Source organism: Amborella trichopoda, chromosome 10, assembly GCF_054954075.1.
Source record: "Amborella trichopoda isolate Santa Cruz 75 chromosome 10, AtrichopodaSantaCruz75HAP2 v2.0, whole genome shotgun sequence".
Classification (NCBI taxonomy): Eukaryota; Viridiplantae; Streptophyta; class Magnoliopsida; order Amborellales; family Amborellaceae; genus Amborella; species Amborella trichopoda.
In genome coordinates this window covers 42,547,181-42,564,142 of record NC_142345.1, presented here as the reverse complement: position 1 = coordinate 42,564,142, position 16,962 = coordinate 42,547,181, and the positions used below count along the sequence as shown (strand labels likewise).

General features: G+C 35.6%; 2 protein-coding genes across 10 annotated transcripts; both read left to right on the top strand.

Annotated features, from left to right (window-relative positions):
• Positions 1–1,098: 1,098 nt before the first annotated feature.
• On the top strand, positions 1,099–9,903 carry LOC18447601 (Aldolase-type TIM barrel family protein). 2 transcript variants are annotated; one of them, XM_088849090.1, is made up of 11 exons: positions 1,099–1,390; positions 2,532–2,792; positions 3,925–4,101; positions 6,210–6,284; positions 6,445–6,489; positions 6,687–6,851; positions 7,312–7,390; positions 8,344–8,426; positions 8,888–8,956; positions 9,057–9,109; positions 9,655–9,903. In XM_088849090.1, the coding sequence occupies exons 1-10, from the start codon at positions 1,241–1,243 to the stop codon at positions 9,099–9,101; spliced, it is 1,149 nt and encodes a 382-aa protein (XP_088705216.1). In that variant the 5' UTR covers positions 1,099–1,240; the 3' UTR covers positions 9,102–9,109; positions 9,655–9,903. The 2 variants fall into 2 exon arrangements, with proteins under 2 accessions (XP_088705216.1, XP_006857757.2); XM_006857695.4 differs by lacking the exon at positions 9,057–9,109.
• A 1,075-nt stretch (positions 9,904–10,978) lies between these two features.
• On the top strand, positions 10,979–16,742 carry LOC148780247 (uncharacterized). Of its 8 annotated transcripts, none has more exons than XR_016042206.1 (4): positions 10,979–12,905; positions 15,173–15,347; positions 16,109–16,308; positions 16,389–16,742. XR_016042206.1 is itself a non-coding variant. In XM_088849089.1 (4 exons), the coding sequence occupies exons 2-4, from the start codon at positions 12,847–12,849 to the stop codon at positions 16,293–16,295; spliced, it is 309 nt and encodes a 102-aa protein (XP_088705215.1). In that variant the 5' UTR covers positions 10,979–12,647; positions 12,789–12,846; the 3' UTR covers positions 16,296–16,742. The 8 variants fall into 8 exon arrangements, 2 of the variants coding, with proteins under 2 accessions (XP_088705215.1, XP_088705214.1); XM_088849089.1 differs by having other exon boundaries at positions 10,979–12,647; positions 12,789–12,905; positions 15,173–15,235; positions 16,109–16,742; XR_016042209.1 differs by having other exon boundaries at positions 15,173–15,215; positions 16,109–16,742.
• Positions 16,743–16,962: the final 220 nt, after the last annotated feature.

Genomic DNA, 16,962 nt, shown 5'->3' with positions numbered 1-16,962 from the left:
GTGATTTTTTTTGTCTTGATAGTTCTCTCTCTCGATGCCATTCTTTCGCTTCCATGTATCTGTGTAAATGTTTGCAATAGATAAGAATGCTCTCTGTCTCTCTAAGTATATCTAATGGATAAGAATGCTCTCTCTCTCTCTCTAAATATATGTTGTGGATAAGAATGCTCTCTCTCTCTAAATATAAGTTGTGGATAAGAACGCTCTCTCTCTCTCTCTCTTAATATATGTAATGGACAATAATATCTCTTTTCTCCAAAACTTCTTCCTCTCATGGTGTCCCCATGTACTGTATGTGATTATAGTTACTAGTATGGGTTGACTTCTATAAACGTCTTTTTCTCTGCACTTAAGATGACCAAAGAGTAGGTTTATCCTGTCATTTGAGTTGAAATGCCAAAATTCTTTTGAAATATCAAAAAAAGAAGTAAAGTTGTGCATCATACCTTACGAAACCGTTCTACTTTTCATGTCGGAAAATTCATAAATCAATCATCTCGACCTTTAATGTTATAGATGTGAGAAAAGAAAAAAATTTCAAATCTTAAAAATAGTGTATTTTGAAACATTTTCTTTAGACTGCCTATTTTAAGTGTTTATGTACCCCTACCAGATTTAGACCAAATTTTAAGTTCCAAATTTTATAATTAATGATGAAAATAAATATGGGGACTTTTAGTCTCACTGACGGTATGATTTTTAATAGAGCAAAATGACATACTAGAATTCGTGCACCCAATCCCAATTAATTGGAAATATGAATTTAGGATGATAATAAATATGAAAATATATTTTAGACCCATTGTAGCAATTTCCTTTCCCCAAACTACTTGAAGCATACAGGCCCATTAAATTAATGAGCCTCAAATTAAGGCCCGGCCAAACCCGATGGGCATCATGAACAGCTGACCCACGGGCCCGCCCCATTGTTCTTCTGCTTAAGAACATGAGCCGGAAATCTGCGAAGAAGATGACCCGCGTTAATCCATAAGGGTAATTTTGTCATTTTACTTCACTCAATTAGAAATTTGTTTTTCCCATTTTATTCAAATTTTCATTTTCCCGTTTGTCTTGCGACTCGTGGATTCTGCTCCTTTTGCTCCTTACATGGAAAGATTTATTTTTTGGGGCAAAATATTTGCAATTTTAGGAAACGTATTTGTAAGGGGAATCTTCTAATGCAATTTAAGACCAAAAACCCTAACGCTTTAGGGCAAATCAGCGGAAGCTCGAGTGTACAATGGAGGGGATCTCTGCAACAACCGGCCCTAATTCTTATTTCTTGAGGCCTATTTCCCTTAAAAATAACACAGCAGTTAAGATCAGCTACAGAGTTTTAATGGCGGACTTTTATAAGAAACCCTCTCTTCTCAGCGTACGAGCACAGCAGGTAATGCTTTCTATGATAATTGAAAGTCTTATTTTTTGTTTTTTTGGAAATTTGGTTTTTTTTCTTGCTCTTTTTTTGTTTGCAGGAGCTCTGGTATCGTAGCGGATATGACTGTATGATTGGTTGAATTTTGTATTTCTTTCATTCCTTTTGAAATTGAATTTACTTTCATTGTAACCAGTTTTTAGGGCTTAGTTGGTTTCTGGTAATCAAATTTTCATGTTTCTTCTTTCTTTCCTCAATTAGTTCATTTTTCAGGGGCATTTTCAAATGTGAAACCCTTGGATTGGTATTCTGGAGCCATTTGAGTTTTTTGTGTTTACAGGTGTTTATTTCTATTGCTTGCGTTGAGAGGCCTGCACTGGGATAGTTTTTGTATGTTATTAAGGACAGAACTCTGTATGATCGCTCGTTCTTATGCATAAATTTAAACTTTAAACATATAATGATTTTCCTTATCAAGAAAAGACATTTGTATGTTCTTTGATTTTAACTAATTTGCTTAGGTTTAAAGTGGCAATTATCCCTTGGATTTTATCCCTTGGATTTTATGTCATAGGATTTTGTTCAGAAAGCAATTTTTTTCCTGAATGTTGCAAGATACTTCCCTTCTTTTTTATTTTTTTGGATAGTTTCTTTCGAATATGAAAGTATGCTTGAATGCAAACTTAATCTAGAATTACATGCGGAAAACCAGTTTTTGTCATTCTTATAAAGTTTTTGAGCTTTTTCCTGAGATTTCCTGAGAATTTTCTATGGAAACCCAAATGTTAAATGTACTTATAAAATTTTCCTTTCTGGGAATTTACCAAAATGTGGGTTGTTCACATTGTTTAAACCTTCAGGAAAAGATGTCACAAATCACAATCACTATTGAACGTCAGATTTTAAATCGGGTGGTTGTCAATGTGTCATTGACTAGACTCAGATTTTGGAAAAAAAAATAATTCTCGAACTTTGTGACGCACCTTATGCTATCCAATTTGACATTTAATGGTTAGGAGTGATTATGACCTCCTTGTAAGTATGGTAAGTGGTCTCATTATATACAATCCCTAAACTTTAAACAATCTCAATTACTTGTTGGCATATAAGAGAACATGCTTTTGACTGTGTGTATCATTTATCCTTGTGATCACAGTCCAGTTCTGGTGATGCGTCAACCACTATTGCCCCTGCGAATGTTACTGGAGAAACACTTTCTGAATCTGAGGAGGTTGAAGATGGGGCCATGCAAGACGATTTGTATGCAAGCCAAGGCATCAGAATAAGAAGAAGACCACCAACTGGCCCCCCATTGCATTATGTGGGTCCATTTGAATTTCGCTTGCAAAATGAGGGCAACACTCCTCGCAACATTCTTGAGGAGATTGTTTGGAATAAGGATGTGGAAGTTTCACAGGTGTCTTTTAATCCCATTGCTTTGTTATGGTTTGATTATTTATTCGCTAAGTTGCAATGAAAGGTCAGTACACTGTAATACAAGGGAGAGCCATAGCCCAATAGGTTCAGCACCATCCAATGAAATGGTGGATGGTAATGGAGAGACTGGGTCCTTCAATTGGGGTCATTTCGTGTTCTAATTGGTCCCACAGTCCCAACGTTTCTATCGATCACTGTCTATAATCTCATCTGACTGTGATGACCCAATTGACTATGATGTCAGTCTAAGAAATCTCGGGCCTACTCAGACTCTCCCTTTTCACTTGGACTCAGCAGGCTACTGAGTCCGGAACACCCCTCAACTCAGTTCACTAAAAATATACCTCTGATTAATTATCATTAATGTATTATTGGTTCAATCTTTGACTAAATCACTTGTAAATGATTAATAATTAATTCTGTATATACTGTTATGTTTTTATATTTTTAATTTTTTTCTTTTTTTTTCTCATTTTTCCTGTGAATTTTATGAGAACCTGATCCTTATCCAAGTTTCTGTTTTTTGAAAACCTTATTTTATTTTATATATATGTTGTTTATTATTATTTTTGCTTTTTCCTGACATTTACCAATTCCTTAGGATTTTGTTTGCCCTTTTCTTTAAATTCCTTTTACTCTTTAGGCGACTCAGTACCGTCTCGAGCGAGTCAAGTTGGACTTGACCTAGTCACTCGGACCGTCAAGGGCTCGAATTCCATGACCGAGCTATGGTTTCTTCATTGATGGGTATCCCTATCAGGTTATAGTATTTACTTTTTTGGCAATAAATGGATTTGTGACAATCATCCTTGTGACTTTGCTTGGTTATATAAATATATTGAATTAAATCCATCTGCAAGATTGAAGGCAGCTGTTGATTCTGCACAGTATCATCTGCTCATTTTTTAATGATTTGATTTGTATTGCTAGATCGGAACAGATGGCTCTTTGACAATTATTATTGTGACTTTGTTCAGTTATATTCTGTTGAAAGATAAACAACCTGTTGTAATATTTGGGGTTCATAGATAGCACTTCAAAACGTTCAAATTTTGAACCACTAAGTTGCAATGAAAGTGACAATCATTATGGCTTTGCTTGGTTATATGCAGATGAAAGAGAAAAGGCCCCTTGCGAAATTGAAGGGAGCTCTTGACAATGCACCACCTGTTAGAGATTTCATTGGTGCTCTGAGGACCTCCCATCTTCGAACTAGGCTGCCGGCTTTGATAGCTGAAGTGAAGAAGGCATCTCCAAGTAGAGGAGTCTTGAGGGAGGATTTCAATCCGGTAACTTGCAAATCCAATTGATAATTTTCTTTGGTGGCTTAGTTTCCTTTAGAGGGATGGACACCTAAACTTGGATAAAGTACAACTTAGGACCACTTAACTAAGATGCACATCATCAAAGTAGTGTCTATTTTGTTTTTAACTGAACATACTGATCATTTTGACAAGATAGGAGCACTAGTGGTCTTTCATGTGTTCCTTGATTGCAATTTGTTGTTATTAGGATTTAGAATCTTGTTGAAAGCAAAAACTTATGTCGTGGCTAGTGGTTGAGTTATACTATGAAATTGTGGGAGAGAGTGATTGAGCAATGATTACAACATAAAACAAGTATATCAGAAAATCAGTTCGATTTTGTGCCGGGGAAGTTAACCATTGAGGCTATTTCCCTACTTAGGTAATTAATTGAGAGGTTTAAGGAGAAGAAAAAAGACCTCGATATGGTCTTTTATTAATTTACAGAAAGTATATGATACGGTACCTAGAGATTTATGGTTGACGTTGGAAAGGAAGGGAGTATCCAAAGGATATATTGACATGGTGAGAGATATGTACGAGGGAGTGCTAACTAGTGTGGGGGCAACAAGTAAGCCCACACCAGGAGTTAGCATTGAGCACATATCTCTTTGCTTTAGTTATAGACGAGTTAACTAAGCATCTATAGGATGAGGTATTGTGGTGTATGTTATTTATACATGACGTAGCGTTGTTTGAAGAGTTTAGAGACGACATCAATGCAGAGTTTGGAACTTTGGAGGGATGCTCTAGAATCTAAAGGTTTTAAAATTAGTTGGACTAAGACATAATATATGGAATGCAAGTTTAGTAATAATTGGATTAGAAACAAGGAATTAGTTAATATTGATGGACAAGAAGGTCCTGAAAAAATGATGAAGCAAAATTAGAGCTGGGTGGACGAAGTGGAGATGTGCTTTTGGATTCTTATGTGATAGTTGCATACCAACGAAACTGATGGAGATGTTCTATAGGACGGCGTTAAAACCAGTTATTCTTTATGGACGGAATGTTCGGCGGTCAAGATATATCATATTCATCAAATGAGTATAGCTAAAATGAGTATAGACCAGGAAGGATAGCATTCATAATAAATACATCCAAGGGAACTAAGGGATAGCTCTAATAGGTGATGAGACAAGGAAAAGTCGACTTAGGTGGTCTGGTCATGTGCAACATCGACCTGGAACAGAATCAGTTGGGAGGGGTGATTTGGGTCAAGTGGAAGAATCTAAATGTGTAAGTCCCAAAAGGGCATCGATGGAAGTAGTGAGAAGTGATATGGTGATTTATGATTTGACTGAGGGTATGGCCCTTAATGGAGTGGAATGGTCAAACATGATTCGTATAGCCCATCTCAAATAGTTGGGATAAGGCTCGAATGATGATGATGTCATGCTTAGTGGTCGAGGATTGGATGTTACCGTAAGTTTATTGCATTCATGGTTTTTACTGTGAGAAAAACATGAGGCAATACATTTAAAAAAAGCATTTTGTGCATCCATGGGCTCATACATTGGCTTTCTCCTGATTTTAGGACTCAACAACACCCCAAATCTTTGCAGTTCCATTGCTGCCTGAGATTCAGGAATTTGGAACTCCAAAAATAATCCTGATTTGATAATCTTTGAAGAATTGAAATAGATGGGTTCAAAGACCATTTAAAGGCACGGAGTTTATTTTCCCCCCCAGATTCTTGATCAAGGAGGTCAAGATGGTTTTACCTTTCGAGTTTTAGATTGTGAATTCATCTGCAAGATGGAATTATTCGGGTGCATGAGTCCATGGAGGCAACCTAAACTCACCCTTGCTTTTATGGTTATTCAAGGCATTTGTTCTTCTTTCCTCTGTTGGTGACTTTTACTTGGTGGTTTTTAATATTTTTCAAACATAAAGGCTGTAAATTTCATAGATGTTTTCTTTTTATTATATGCCATACTTCTGTATCTGTTTTGACTGTTTTTGCTCTCTTCATGATTTGAGTCCACATAATGTTATGTTACTGGGAGCTGTCTGAATTTTGTTTCCACGTGCTTCTCTACATATGTAATAATGCCAATTATTCTTACAAATGAGTTCTTGATTTCTTACAGGTTGAAATAGCTCAAGCTTATGAGAAAGGTGGAGCAGCTTGCCTTAGCGTTTTAACAGATGAGAAATATTTCCAGGTACTTGCTGAACCTTTTGTCAATGCCTATGTATATTGTTTTTGTACTGAATGACTGAAACTTGACTAAAGTCTTTTTAGCAGATTGTAGTTGAGTAAAGTTGGTTTCATGGTCTTCATTCCTTTTCATTAATCTTACTGTACTTTCTTCTGGTTTGAAGGGTAGCTTTGAGAATCTGGAGGCTATCCGGAATGCCGGAGTAAAGGTCTGGTCTTACAACCTATAAGCCTTGTTTACTCATCCTGTATCTATTGAATGCCACTGATACTGATATGTTCTTGCACATTTTATTTGAACCAATAATTTCTAGTCCTATGTCGGTATGTTTCACCGAAAGCTTTTTTCATTGCACTTTTTAACCTATTTTCTCAGTCCGCTGCTAACATGGGAGCCGAAATGCAGTGCCCTCTTTTATGTAAAGAATTCATTATCGATGCATGGCAAATCTACTATGCTCGGGCAAAAGGTGCAGATGCAGTTCTTCTAATTGCTGCTGTGTTACCTGATGCTGACATCAAATATATGACAAAGATCTGTGAGAAACTTGGCTTGGCAGCACTGATTGAGGTTTGTGAAGTGTTTCCATGTGTTTCATTGATGCTGTTTGGACAATCCATGAATAAATTGAATATAGGAAATTTCAAAACCTGAACATCTACATCATATAGAGTTGTTTACCACTATAAGGGAGCTTAACAGACATATTTGTCTTTGTTTTTCTTGCTTTGGATTTTATGTTGAGACTCAGCGGTGCTGAGATGGCTAAGATCAACTGCTTGCTATTTCAATGGCCATGTTTCAAATAAAATGCTTCCATTTATAAAGCCATCGTATGTGCCATGCTGATCCTGGGCATCTGGGTGGTAGTTCGATGTCAGTTTGCATGCAGCTTGAAAGGATGGCCAAAGTTTAGTATTGTAGATATCATATATCATAATGCTACAGTGATAACGTTCTGATGCTATATCTTCTTCTACTTTTTATTGTTGATTTTTTGATGCTGTATCATTTTATATCTTTTGTATAGGTTCATGATGAAAGAGAAATGGATCGTGTGCTGGCAATAGATGGCATCCAATTAATTGGTATCAATAACCGTGATCTAGGTAATCTAATACATCCTTAACTCTATGGTTCTTACTTTACTTTTCAGGTTTTGATTGTTCACTTTCAAACAGAAAAGCAGAAAAAAGTTTTGATTGTTCCATTGTTTCAATGGATTTCTTTATCGGTATTTTTGACATATCCGGAAACATAGCTCTAGGAAATCACTGTTGACCCACCTTTTCCCTGGTGTTTGTCATACTCTCCGTCTTATCTTTTGAGATAATTGTGTATATTGGATGAGGATCAAGCTAGATTTCTGAATGATACAGGATTAGCTTATCAAAAAGCAGGATTAGATTTTTAATCTAAATGGCACTCTAAATCTGTCTGTCTGGACAGTACTGGTGGATTTGCATGTCTTGGTATATTAACCTTTCATGACTATCTGAACGGTGTGGATTTTGATTTCCATCTCAGAAGCTTTTAGGGATTTTATATGACACAAAAGCTCCAAGTTACATGTTGGATTTGTTTCACCATTTTGGGGTGACTAGTATTATTTTTCGGATTGCATAGAAGAACATTGCCATTGCAGTGTTATCACTGTAATAAATTCTGGAGTTCTTGTCATTGATATATTTCCATTGCTGAACTGAGTCTTAATTCGATTTCTTTTTTTCCCCTTCGTTTTTGAATGTTGTCAGATGGTTCAATTAGGACTACAATTCTTTCAGGACATTTGGGACTAGGATTATGGTAAATGGCACAAAGATTATAGTGATGATAATCAAATAAAAAAGCCTTCAGATTTTTGTGCAGGCTTTTTGTGCAAACTTTTCTTCTTTTGTTTTGAAAATTGCAGCATGTTAGGCAGTTCTGTAAACAGTTGCAACAGTAAATTGTGACTGACCCGAGAAAATTGTTGTTGGGCAATGTTCTTGACCAAATATTTTGATCTGTGCCTGATCTATGCAATATACAAAAAAGCTTATGTTATTTGAGCCTTTTGCAGGAACATTTCAAGTTGATATAAGCAACTCGAAGAAGCTTCTTCAAGGAGACAGAGGACAAATGATAAAGCAAAGAGATATAATTGTATGTTAGATTCCTCACCTTACTTGGATTTTTGTGGCATGCTGAGACTTCATGGTCTCCATTAGAGCCCATGATGCATTTAACTCATGGTTCTCGACCTTAAGAGTTTAGTTTATGGTGTAAGTTACTCATAAGAAAGTTGAATAGCACACCACAAGAGAACACTAATATCATATGGCTGAAACAAGCAGCATGCTGCTACTATGTTCTGCCTTGTCCCCATAGTTCTAAGTTTGTGAATTATAATTATTTGTTAAACATCCTAAAACTCATGTCGTAAAGCATATTTGTTACAATCCAAGACCTACTTCTATTGTTCTTTTTATGAAAATTTAAGAGCTTGCTTGTTGAAAACAAAAAATAATATATGTTGGTTCCATTACTGGTTAATGGTCTTGTTTCAATTACTTGTTTTCTTTTCGAGAATTGGATCGATGGATGTTTGGGTTTCTCTGGTACAGGTGGTTGGGGAATCTGGGCTGTTTACACCTGAAGATATCGAGTATGTGCAAGAAGCTGGAGTCAAAGCAGTATGTCCTCTCAGTTGTAACTCACTCTAAATAATTAATGAACCTAATTTTTTGCCTTTTGAAGTTTCCAATGATATCTCGAGTCTGTTTTTTTGTTCAGTTTTGTGTGTTTTCCCGCTTAGTCAGGTGCAGTGGTTTCCAATAGAACTGGTGGTAAGCATGGTGCATTGGGAGAAGTCGTTCCAAATTTCTTCTTTGTTAGTTGTTGCGTCTTTGCCAATTTGGATGCTTGGTTCATATGTAGATTTTTTCTCCATCTCTTAGGCTCAGGTTTCTACAGAGAGAGAGAGAGAGTAGGACTGGTAATAGGTCAGGCTGGGGCTGAGGCTGAGGCCCGGTCTCTATAGGGCTGGCCCTAGCCTGGGCCAAGCTGAAGGTGCTGTAGCCAACGCCTGGCCCATGCCTAATAAAAACAAAGAAAATTTAAAACAAAAATATAGGGCCAGCCTGGCCCTTGGGCCACATTTTGTGGCCTAGGCCCTAGTTTTTCAGTGCAGGCCCGGCCTATTGCGAACTCTATGAGAGAGTATACCATAACATAGTTGAGAAAGAGTGCATGACCATACAATGGTAGAGAGAGAGAGGGGGCATGGGAGAGAGAGGCATATGTGTGTGTATGTGAAGGAGAGAGGGAGAGGCATATATGTGTTACTAAATCTAGTTTTCATCTCACTCCTTTTGCCGAACGGATCTTGCAGGTTTTAGTGGGTGAATCGATTGTGAAGCAGAGCAATCCTGCCAAAGGAATTGCAGGGCTTTTTGGAAGAGACATCTCCATATGATCATGGAATTTTTTATTTTTTTTTAATTGCTAAATATTGGAGTACATTCAGACTGATTGAGAACAGCATCCCGGGTCTAATGGTCAAGTGTAACAAAGTGATGTTTAGAGTTTCATTATCAATGGGTCTCAAGTCAATATTAATAAACAGAAAAAATTTATGCAAGATTGCAATGAAGTAACATTATAAATTTATTTTATTTAAACGATGTAGATTTGACACTATCTTAAAAGATGTGTCAATATTAAAAGGGAAAAGTTTATATAAGGTTGCAACTTTAAAATGTAGAATTATAGATGCACTTCAATAATCCATCGTAGAACATTGTTACAATGTTGAAAACCTCTTTAATTGATCATCTCGATCTCGAGATATATGAATACGAAATAACGAAGAGATTCCGAGTCCAAAAAATAGTGTAATTTACAATAAATTATCTACACTGTCCATTTTCAAGATTTTTATATATTTATGAGTAATGATCCTATAAAACTTTTCCACACTTATGTGTGTAGTACTTCAAAGGATCATTATTAAATTTGATACAGATCTTTAGAAAAGTGAAAAGTGAAGTTTCATATCCATATGATAATTTTTTTAGATATTTGTGTTAAATTTAATGATCTTTTGGGGTGTGTGGGAGGGTCGTATACGATCATTACTATATATTTATAGATTTATTTGATTTTTACCATTTTTGGAGTTTTAAATTTTATAATTAAATATGAAAATAGATTTTCAGATAATCTTAAGAGGGTTTTACATCAAAAATACATGTTATATTAAAATTTGGAAGTGTGCCTTAATTTGATTGTTTAAGGTTGCGACCTTGTAGAAACCACACCCATCTTAAAAGGCATTTAATTTATGTCATTTAACTATAATGACTAACTTTGCTTCTATAAGTAAGTATGCGGCCTTATACAAATTGCAACCGAAAATAAGTATATATTATAACGTTTTGTTTATTTATGTCACTCAAAAGGAATGTCGGATTTTTGTTTTTATTTTTAGGGAAATCATTGTTAATATACCTAAATTTTAATAAAAATGAAAAAAATTCTGAACTTTTCAAAACCTTGCCTACACCTTTTTTTCTCAATTTTTGTTAGCTTTTGGATGAAAATACCCTTTATGGTAGTCTTTCTATCTTAATACTTATACTTTTTATGGTAATATAAATATTGTTATACATTGAGTTAGTATTATGATATAAAGAATACCATAATATTTTGAATTTATATTATGGTATATAGAATACCGTAATATCTTTGCGGTATTCTTAATGCCGTAATGCTCTACTTCCATCATTGTTGTTGTTGTCTTCTTCAATTTGATGTGATGAGGACACATTGTTGCATAAATTCTTGAAATAAATTTCAGTATGCATACAAGGCATTTGAAGATTTGGTGTAGGTTGTGAGTTTTTTTTAGTTGAATCTTCAAATAGCATTGCAGTGCAATAATGATGTATTTTATGCGCAAAGTAACCATTACAAAGAAAAGACTTCCTCTCTCTAGTAACCATTATCTACATGTGGTTATTCCTTTATCTTCGCATAATAAATCAGTGGGTAATACAATACACATTTGCTGCATACACTGCTCAGCCGCGGTAGACGTTTCAGCACATTCAGTAACCATATTACCGTATAATTTGAATGAAGTATTACGGTATACTAGAACCGTAATATCATGCCAAAGTAATACAGTAATTATATTACCATATAAACTCTCTTCTTTATAACCGTATATATATTACCGTATAGGCTTTTGTAAACATTACGATATTTAAATTACCATAATTCTATTTACGGTATATAGACTATCGTAAAAAGTATTTTCGTTCAAAAAAATCCAAAATGAGAAAAAAAAGAAGCGAGCAAGGTATTGAGAATTTGAGGGTTTTTTTTTCAAATTTTATTAAAATTTGAGTATATTAACGATAATTTTCTTTATTTTTAATTTAAAAAAATATTGAATCTTTGAGTTAGCCAAGATTTGCGCAATTGGATAACAGCGACTAATTTGGTCAGCTAAAAAGTGGTCAGAAATCCAACTTTTTTCATAATCTAAAAATATAAAATATAATTTTAAATCACCTTGAACCGAATTAAGCCTAGTTTAGGCCTTGAGGGTAAATGACCATTATATTATAGAAATGAAATAAGGAAACTTTTAAGGATTTTTGGACTTAATTTTTAAGGATATGTAATCTCTAACGTGGAGATCATGAATATGAATAAATAAATAAATTATAAAAACTAAAAATAATAGTTCTATTAAAAAAACATTTGGACCATTAGTTTCAATTGTTTATTATATATTTTTCATGTTTTCAGGTGTTTACGTACGGGTTCTCAAAGTTGTCTTCTCTTTTCAGGTAGGCCACTGTGAACATATATTTGAATATGGAGAAGAGATTTGCCAATGTACCTTTTCTGTTATCTGGCAACATGGTCCACAATCCGGTAAAAGGGAAAACATCCATGTAGAGGATATTTGCTTGCTGCAACCTCAAAATCCTAGGACTAATACCATATTGGAAAATTTTATAATGAAATGCAAAGAAAAATTTAGCTCAAATTCCAAGAAGCCTAGGAATCGACCTTTATCTAGTTCTCAATTTTGTGACAACAAATGCCTGCCCCATGAACCAGTTGGCCCTGATCTTAAGAATAGAAAGGATGGATTACCATATAACTGCAACTGTCCCTCCAACAGTATAAAGAAAGAAGCCCTGGAAAGAGATAACAGAGTGTCAGACTTGACAAGTGGAAATGAGAAGGATGGAAACCTTTGTGGCAGTAGAAAGTCTTTTGACTATTACTCTTGTGATGATGAGAATAGAAATCTGGTTAAGCATGACTTCTGTAGGGAAAAGTTAAAGGGCCGTAATGATTGTCGAGGTATGAATGTCTCTAGTGAAACTCATGAAACCATAAGCACGTATTTTGTTATCTTGATTGAGAATTTGGAGACAGATCTATCAGCTCTAGATATCATGGATTTCATTTATGAGCAAACCTTTGTTTTGTGTCGAACAATAGCTTGTCAACAGAGCATTATGCAAGGGGAGCTATTTTTTTGGAAAACCAAGAGAGCTTTATGAAGGTGTATAGTTTGCTATATAACCCTGATCATATGGTCATGTCCTCAAACGGAAGGTATGATTATTCCTGATTATATTCTTTTACACCCTCTCTCTCTCTCTCTCTCTCTTCCTCGACATATCCTTGTCTTTGTTATGTTAGGGTTTTGGCAAATTGTGTCACCCAATGCATTTCATTTGAACAAAGAGTTTGGTATGCTTTACAATTGATAGTGACATTGTCGTGAATTCTCATGTGTAACCTAATGTTTATCCTATGTTGATCCTGGGCCCTCCTGCCCCTAGCCCTAATTGTGTTGTACGTTTACCATATGGATATGTTACTCTGCGGTTAAGTTAGGTTCGAAATAGTATATAAGGGATTTATGTGTTTTTGCTTCGATGGAGAGATTTATCAGGGAGAGCCATCTTCTACTTTTTTCGAGCTGCAATAGTATAATCATTGATATCTTTGCCCGTGGATATAGTCACAACTTGGTCTTCTTCTTTGTTATTTATTTTCGGCCAATTTGTTTTATGTTTGATCTTGTTCATTGTCATTTCCTCTTTTTTCATATTGTCATCGACCCAATCTGCTATGAGTTTTATTCAGTGGCTATGATGGTGTTGTACTTGCCATAGATTTCTTGATATTACATTGTTGTTGGACGGTGAAAATCTTCAATTGAAGCAGGGCCCATATCGTGATGCATTATCAAAATAGTCAATATTTTATTGGTTGCTAAAAAAATTTCAGTTATATCTATATAATCTGAAAAGCTGACCCCAAATAATGGGATAAGGCATACATGTTGATGATGATTTATATAATTTGAAAATATGGTAATCTTGATTTGAATCCTGCTTGGTAGCCAATCCAAATAATAGTGGCCTAACTGGATGCCACATTTCCTGTTTTTTCATGATTAACCTGGCTGAATTAAGTGAGCAGTCCTATTTCTTATTGCTGCCTGGTTCCTAACAAGCCATAGCTCACAACATCACATTTGTGGTCTTAGCTTAGTTGCTTGGAAGTAGGGAAATACTTTCTTTGTATGACATGTTATGTGGCTATCATTCCATTATGGAACAGTGACTCTAGTTTATTTGGTTGTTTACGGGGCCCTAATTGCCTCTGAGGTCTCTAGAAAGAATTTCACTTCAGTCAAATGCCATTTTAGAATAGAGAAACTCCACCGTCAGTAAACTAAATTTGGTAGGTGATCCGCTGAAGAACTTATCTATTTCCGAATAATATTGCTTGCATTCACTGATTACAAACAAGATTTATGAAAACAAAAGGAAAAAGGTATTATCCACTCAAATTTACCAACTAATGGAATATAGTATGCAAAAAGCAAGTGCTCTGGTTTTTGTTGCTGAACGAGAATGAGTCTGTGAGGAGTGGGGATTAAGTAAAATTGCTGCATAAATAAGATTTGATCAGCTTCACACTATGAGGGTGGGGGAAGAAATAAGAGGCACCTGAGGAAGGTTTAGAGGAAGAGAGCATGCCACATTGAAGGATTAGAAACATTGGTATGAACTTCTTCCATTCTGCACCGAGATGGGTAAGGTTACCGTCTCTTTCGAGCTGTGCATACAAATTTAAGGGAGAGAATTGAGCTGAAAATGAGAGAGTAAGGGGAAGTGAATGGTCTTGTAGGAGACCTTGCCATGAGAATCTATCCCACAACACTCTGAATGGTGGGTATCGCCTAATCAATCCAATGCAATGGTTGGAGGGGGATGGCCCACCTTATCCTGGTGGGAGGGCCACCCACCTGATCAACATCCTATAGTCAAAGCTTAAAGTAGATATTTTCTTTTATTTTATGTTCTTGTAGGTTAATCGAGGATTCAGTAAGTTCATTCACTAAACATGCAAAGTGGGATGGATTATTCAGGGAAACTTGACCCCCAAAAGCTGATGAAGGATTAACTTTTGGTAGATGGGTGGTTCTATATATGGAAACCTTGTTTATGTTACCATCAATTGGTTAGCTACATTTTATCTCATTATAAACTGAAGTTTGTATTTTTTATTATTATTATTTTTTTTCAGTTTCTTCGCCCATTTAAACTTGCCTTCAAGTTTTTGATAACCAATGAAAATCTTGTTTTTAACTTTAGGGGTATCTATCAGTTCTGCTATGATAGCTGTGACCCCAGTAATTTCTGCTTATATTTTTATTTTATATTTTACTTTGTAAATTCCAATCAAACTTGTGCACAAATTGGCTCTAGAATGCTGATGTTCATGTCTTTTATTTACTGCAGTCTACAATTAAAAGTTTGTTCCTTTTTATTATCATGGACTTGTGCGAATCGCTTTTTTGGCAGGCCTTGGGTGATTACTGAAAAGGACTGGAGGCCAGGAACAACTGTAAGAGATTTCATTTTCAGGTCGTCAGATCCTGAGGTCTAGTGTTGAAGTTAATTCTAGTATGCAACTTTTGTGACTCGTGACCATGAAATAGACAGCTCTGATTAATTATGAAGCACCCATACACTCAAGGTTCTTGATTTTTTGCAAATAATATGATGGCATGATAGTCATTTCCTTCATGTTTGGTGGCATTACAGTTCTCTCACAAATAAAATTGCTATTTGAATGTTTTGGAGAAGGTGGATCCGATCCGCATCCGACGTAGTTATTAAAATATTCTATATTACATTATATATACATATTTTTTATATTCTATATTTTGTTGTATATTATTTATATTATTTTATAAATATAAAATAACATATAAATTTTTTTTTTTTTTAATCCGATAGGGTTTCGATCCGAGATTTGAATCCCATGTATATTTTTTGGATCTGCATGCAGATCCAAATATTATGAATAAGTTATTGTTAATATTAAGGGTGACAATGGGCCAGGCGACCTAGGTCTAAACAACCCAGGCCGCTAAATTTGGCCCAACAGCCTAGGCATAAACTTGACATCCAGGCTGGCTTGGTCTTGGGTCAAGGTCCCGGCCTTCTTTTCTTTTCTTTTTTTCTTTTAATGGATTAAAGTGGTATCTATTGGCCCAGCCTGACCCATTGACAGGGTGGGGTTGGGCAACTTAATTTTTTGTAGGTTCGATCCTGGGTAGGATCCTAGGTCTGGCTCAAGTCGGCCTTATCCCGGGTCCAACCTATTTTCACCTTGTTGATATTAGTATGATTTTGGAAAAAATTACTAGCCTTTTTCCATGGCTCTGTTGGAAGTGGTTCTGTGTTGTATTCCTCTTGTTTATTTGCTATCCCTCCAATTTTTTTGTATTACAGGAGAGATGAGTTAAGAATTAAAGGAGAGGCTTGCAAGAAATTAAAGGTTGTCACAAAGGATGACCAGGCGTACGAGAAAAGAGAAGTATTGAAGACTTTATTCGTTGAGCTTCATGATCACTTATCACGCCTCCACATAAGACTGGCTGAAGAAGAGGGGAAGATCCTCTCCAAGCTCTCTACATGATACATACATGCAGGTATATATGGCACAATGCATGTATGTATGTATATGAACATGTACATATTATGTTCATATGCATGGCTTATGTTTGTGTAGGTACTTGCTATGTTGCATGTTGAGAGAGAAAGAAAGAGTGAGAGAGATGGAGATGCTCTCAATTTTGTTGTGGCTGCCCAGATTAGGGAAGAGATAAGAGATGATTTCAATTTTGTTGGGCCTGCCCAATTTGGGCATTCCTATCCACATTTTTTTGTAAACCTTCGAGTAAGCCTTCTTTTTTCCAATTAATTGGGGTTGGCTACATGAATACTGATCTGCCGGCCGTTCCCTGCTATTAAGGACCATACACTCAATAAGGTCATAAGTCCAACTTTAAAAGAATATTGAATTAAGCATGAATCTTGACTAATTGAGTACTCAATAATGGATAAGTAATGAATAGTTGTATATTATTCCTTTGTTTGTATTTTGCTTTGGAAAATCTTCTATGTCATTCAAAAGTAATCTCTCTCTTTGTACCAGTGTTTTGGAGAATGTAATGCTTTGTAAAGTGTGTTTTGTTTTTTTGTAGAGGGGGTAATGGGTTGCTATACGGACCGGACTTGTTATCGAACCGTTGAAGGGATAGATCCGATCGATCATAACTGTTGAAGGGACTGATCTGATTGTG

What these genes read in the sequence shown, in the direction of transcription:
- LOC148780247 (XM_088849089.1), top strand. Translation starts at nt 12,847, where the DNA reads ATGAAGGTGTATAGTTTGCTATATAACCCTGATCATATGGTCATGTCC. An exon ending in GTCATGTCCTCAAACGGAAG is followed by an intron (nt 12,906 to 15,172) that starts GTATGATTATTC and finishes CTTTTTTGGCAG; the next exon opens with GCCTTGGGTGATTACTGAAA. An exon ending in GTAAGAGATTTCATTTTCAG is followed by an intron (nt 15,236 to 16,108) that starts GTCGTCAGATCC and finishes TTTGTATTACAG; the next exon opens with GAGAGATGAGTTAAGAATTA.
- LOC18447601 (XM_006857695.4), top strand. Translation starts at nt 1,241, where the DNA reads ATGGAGGGGATCTCTGCAACAACCGGCCCTAATTCTTATTTCTTGAGG. An exon ending in TCCGGAATGCCGGAGTAAAG is followed by an intron (nt 6,490 to 6,686) that starts GTCTGGTCTTAC and finishes GCCGAAATGCAG; the next exon opens with TGCCCTCTTTTATGTAAAGA. An exon ending in TATCAATAACCGTGATCTAG is followed by an intron (nt 7,391 to 8,343) that starts GTAATCTAATAC and finishes AGCCTTTTGCAG; the next exon opens with GAACATTTCAAGTTGATATA.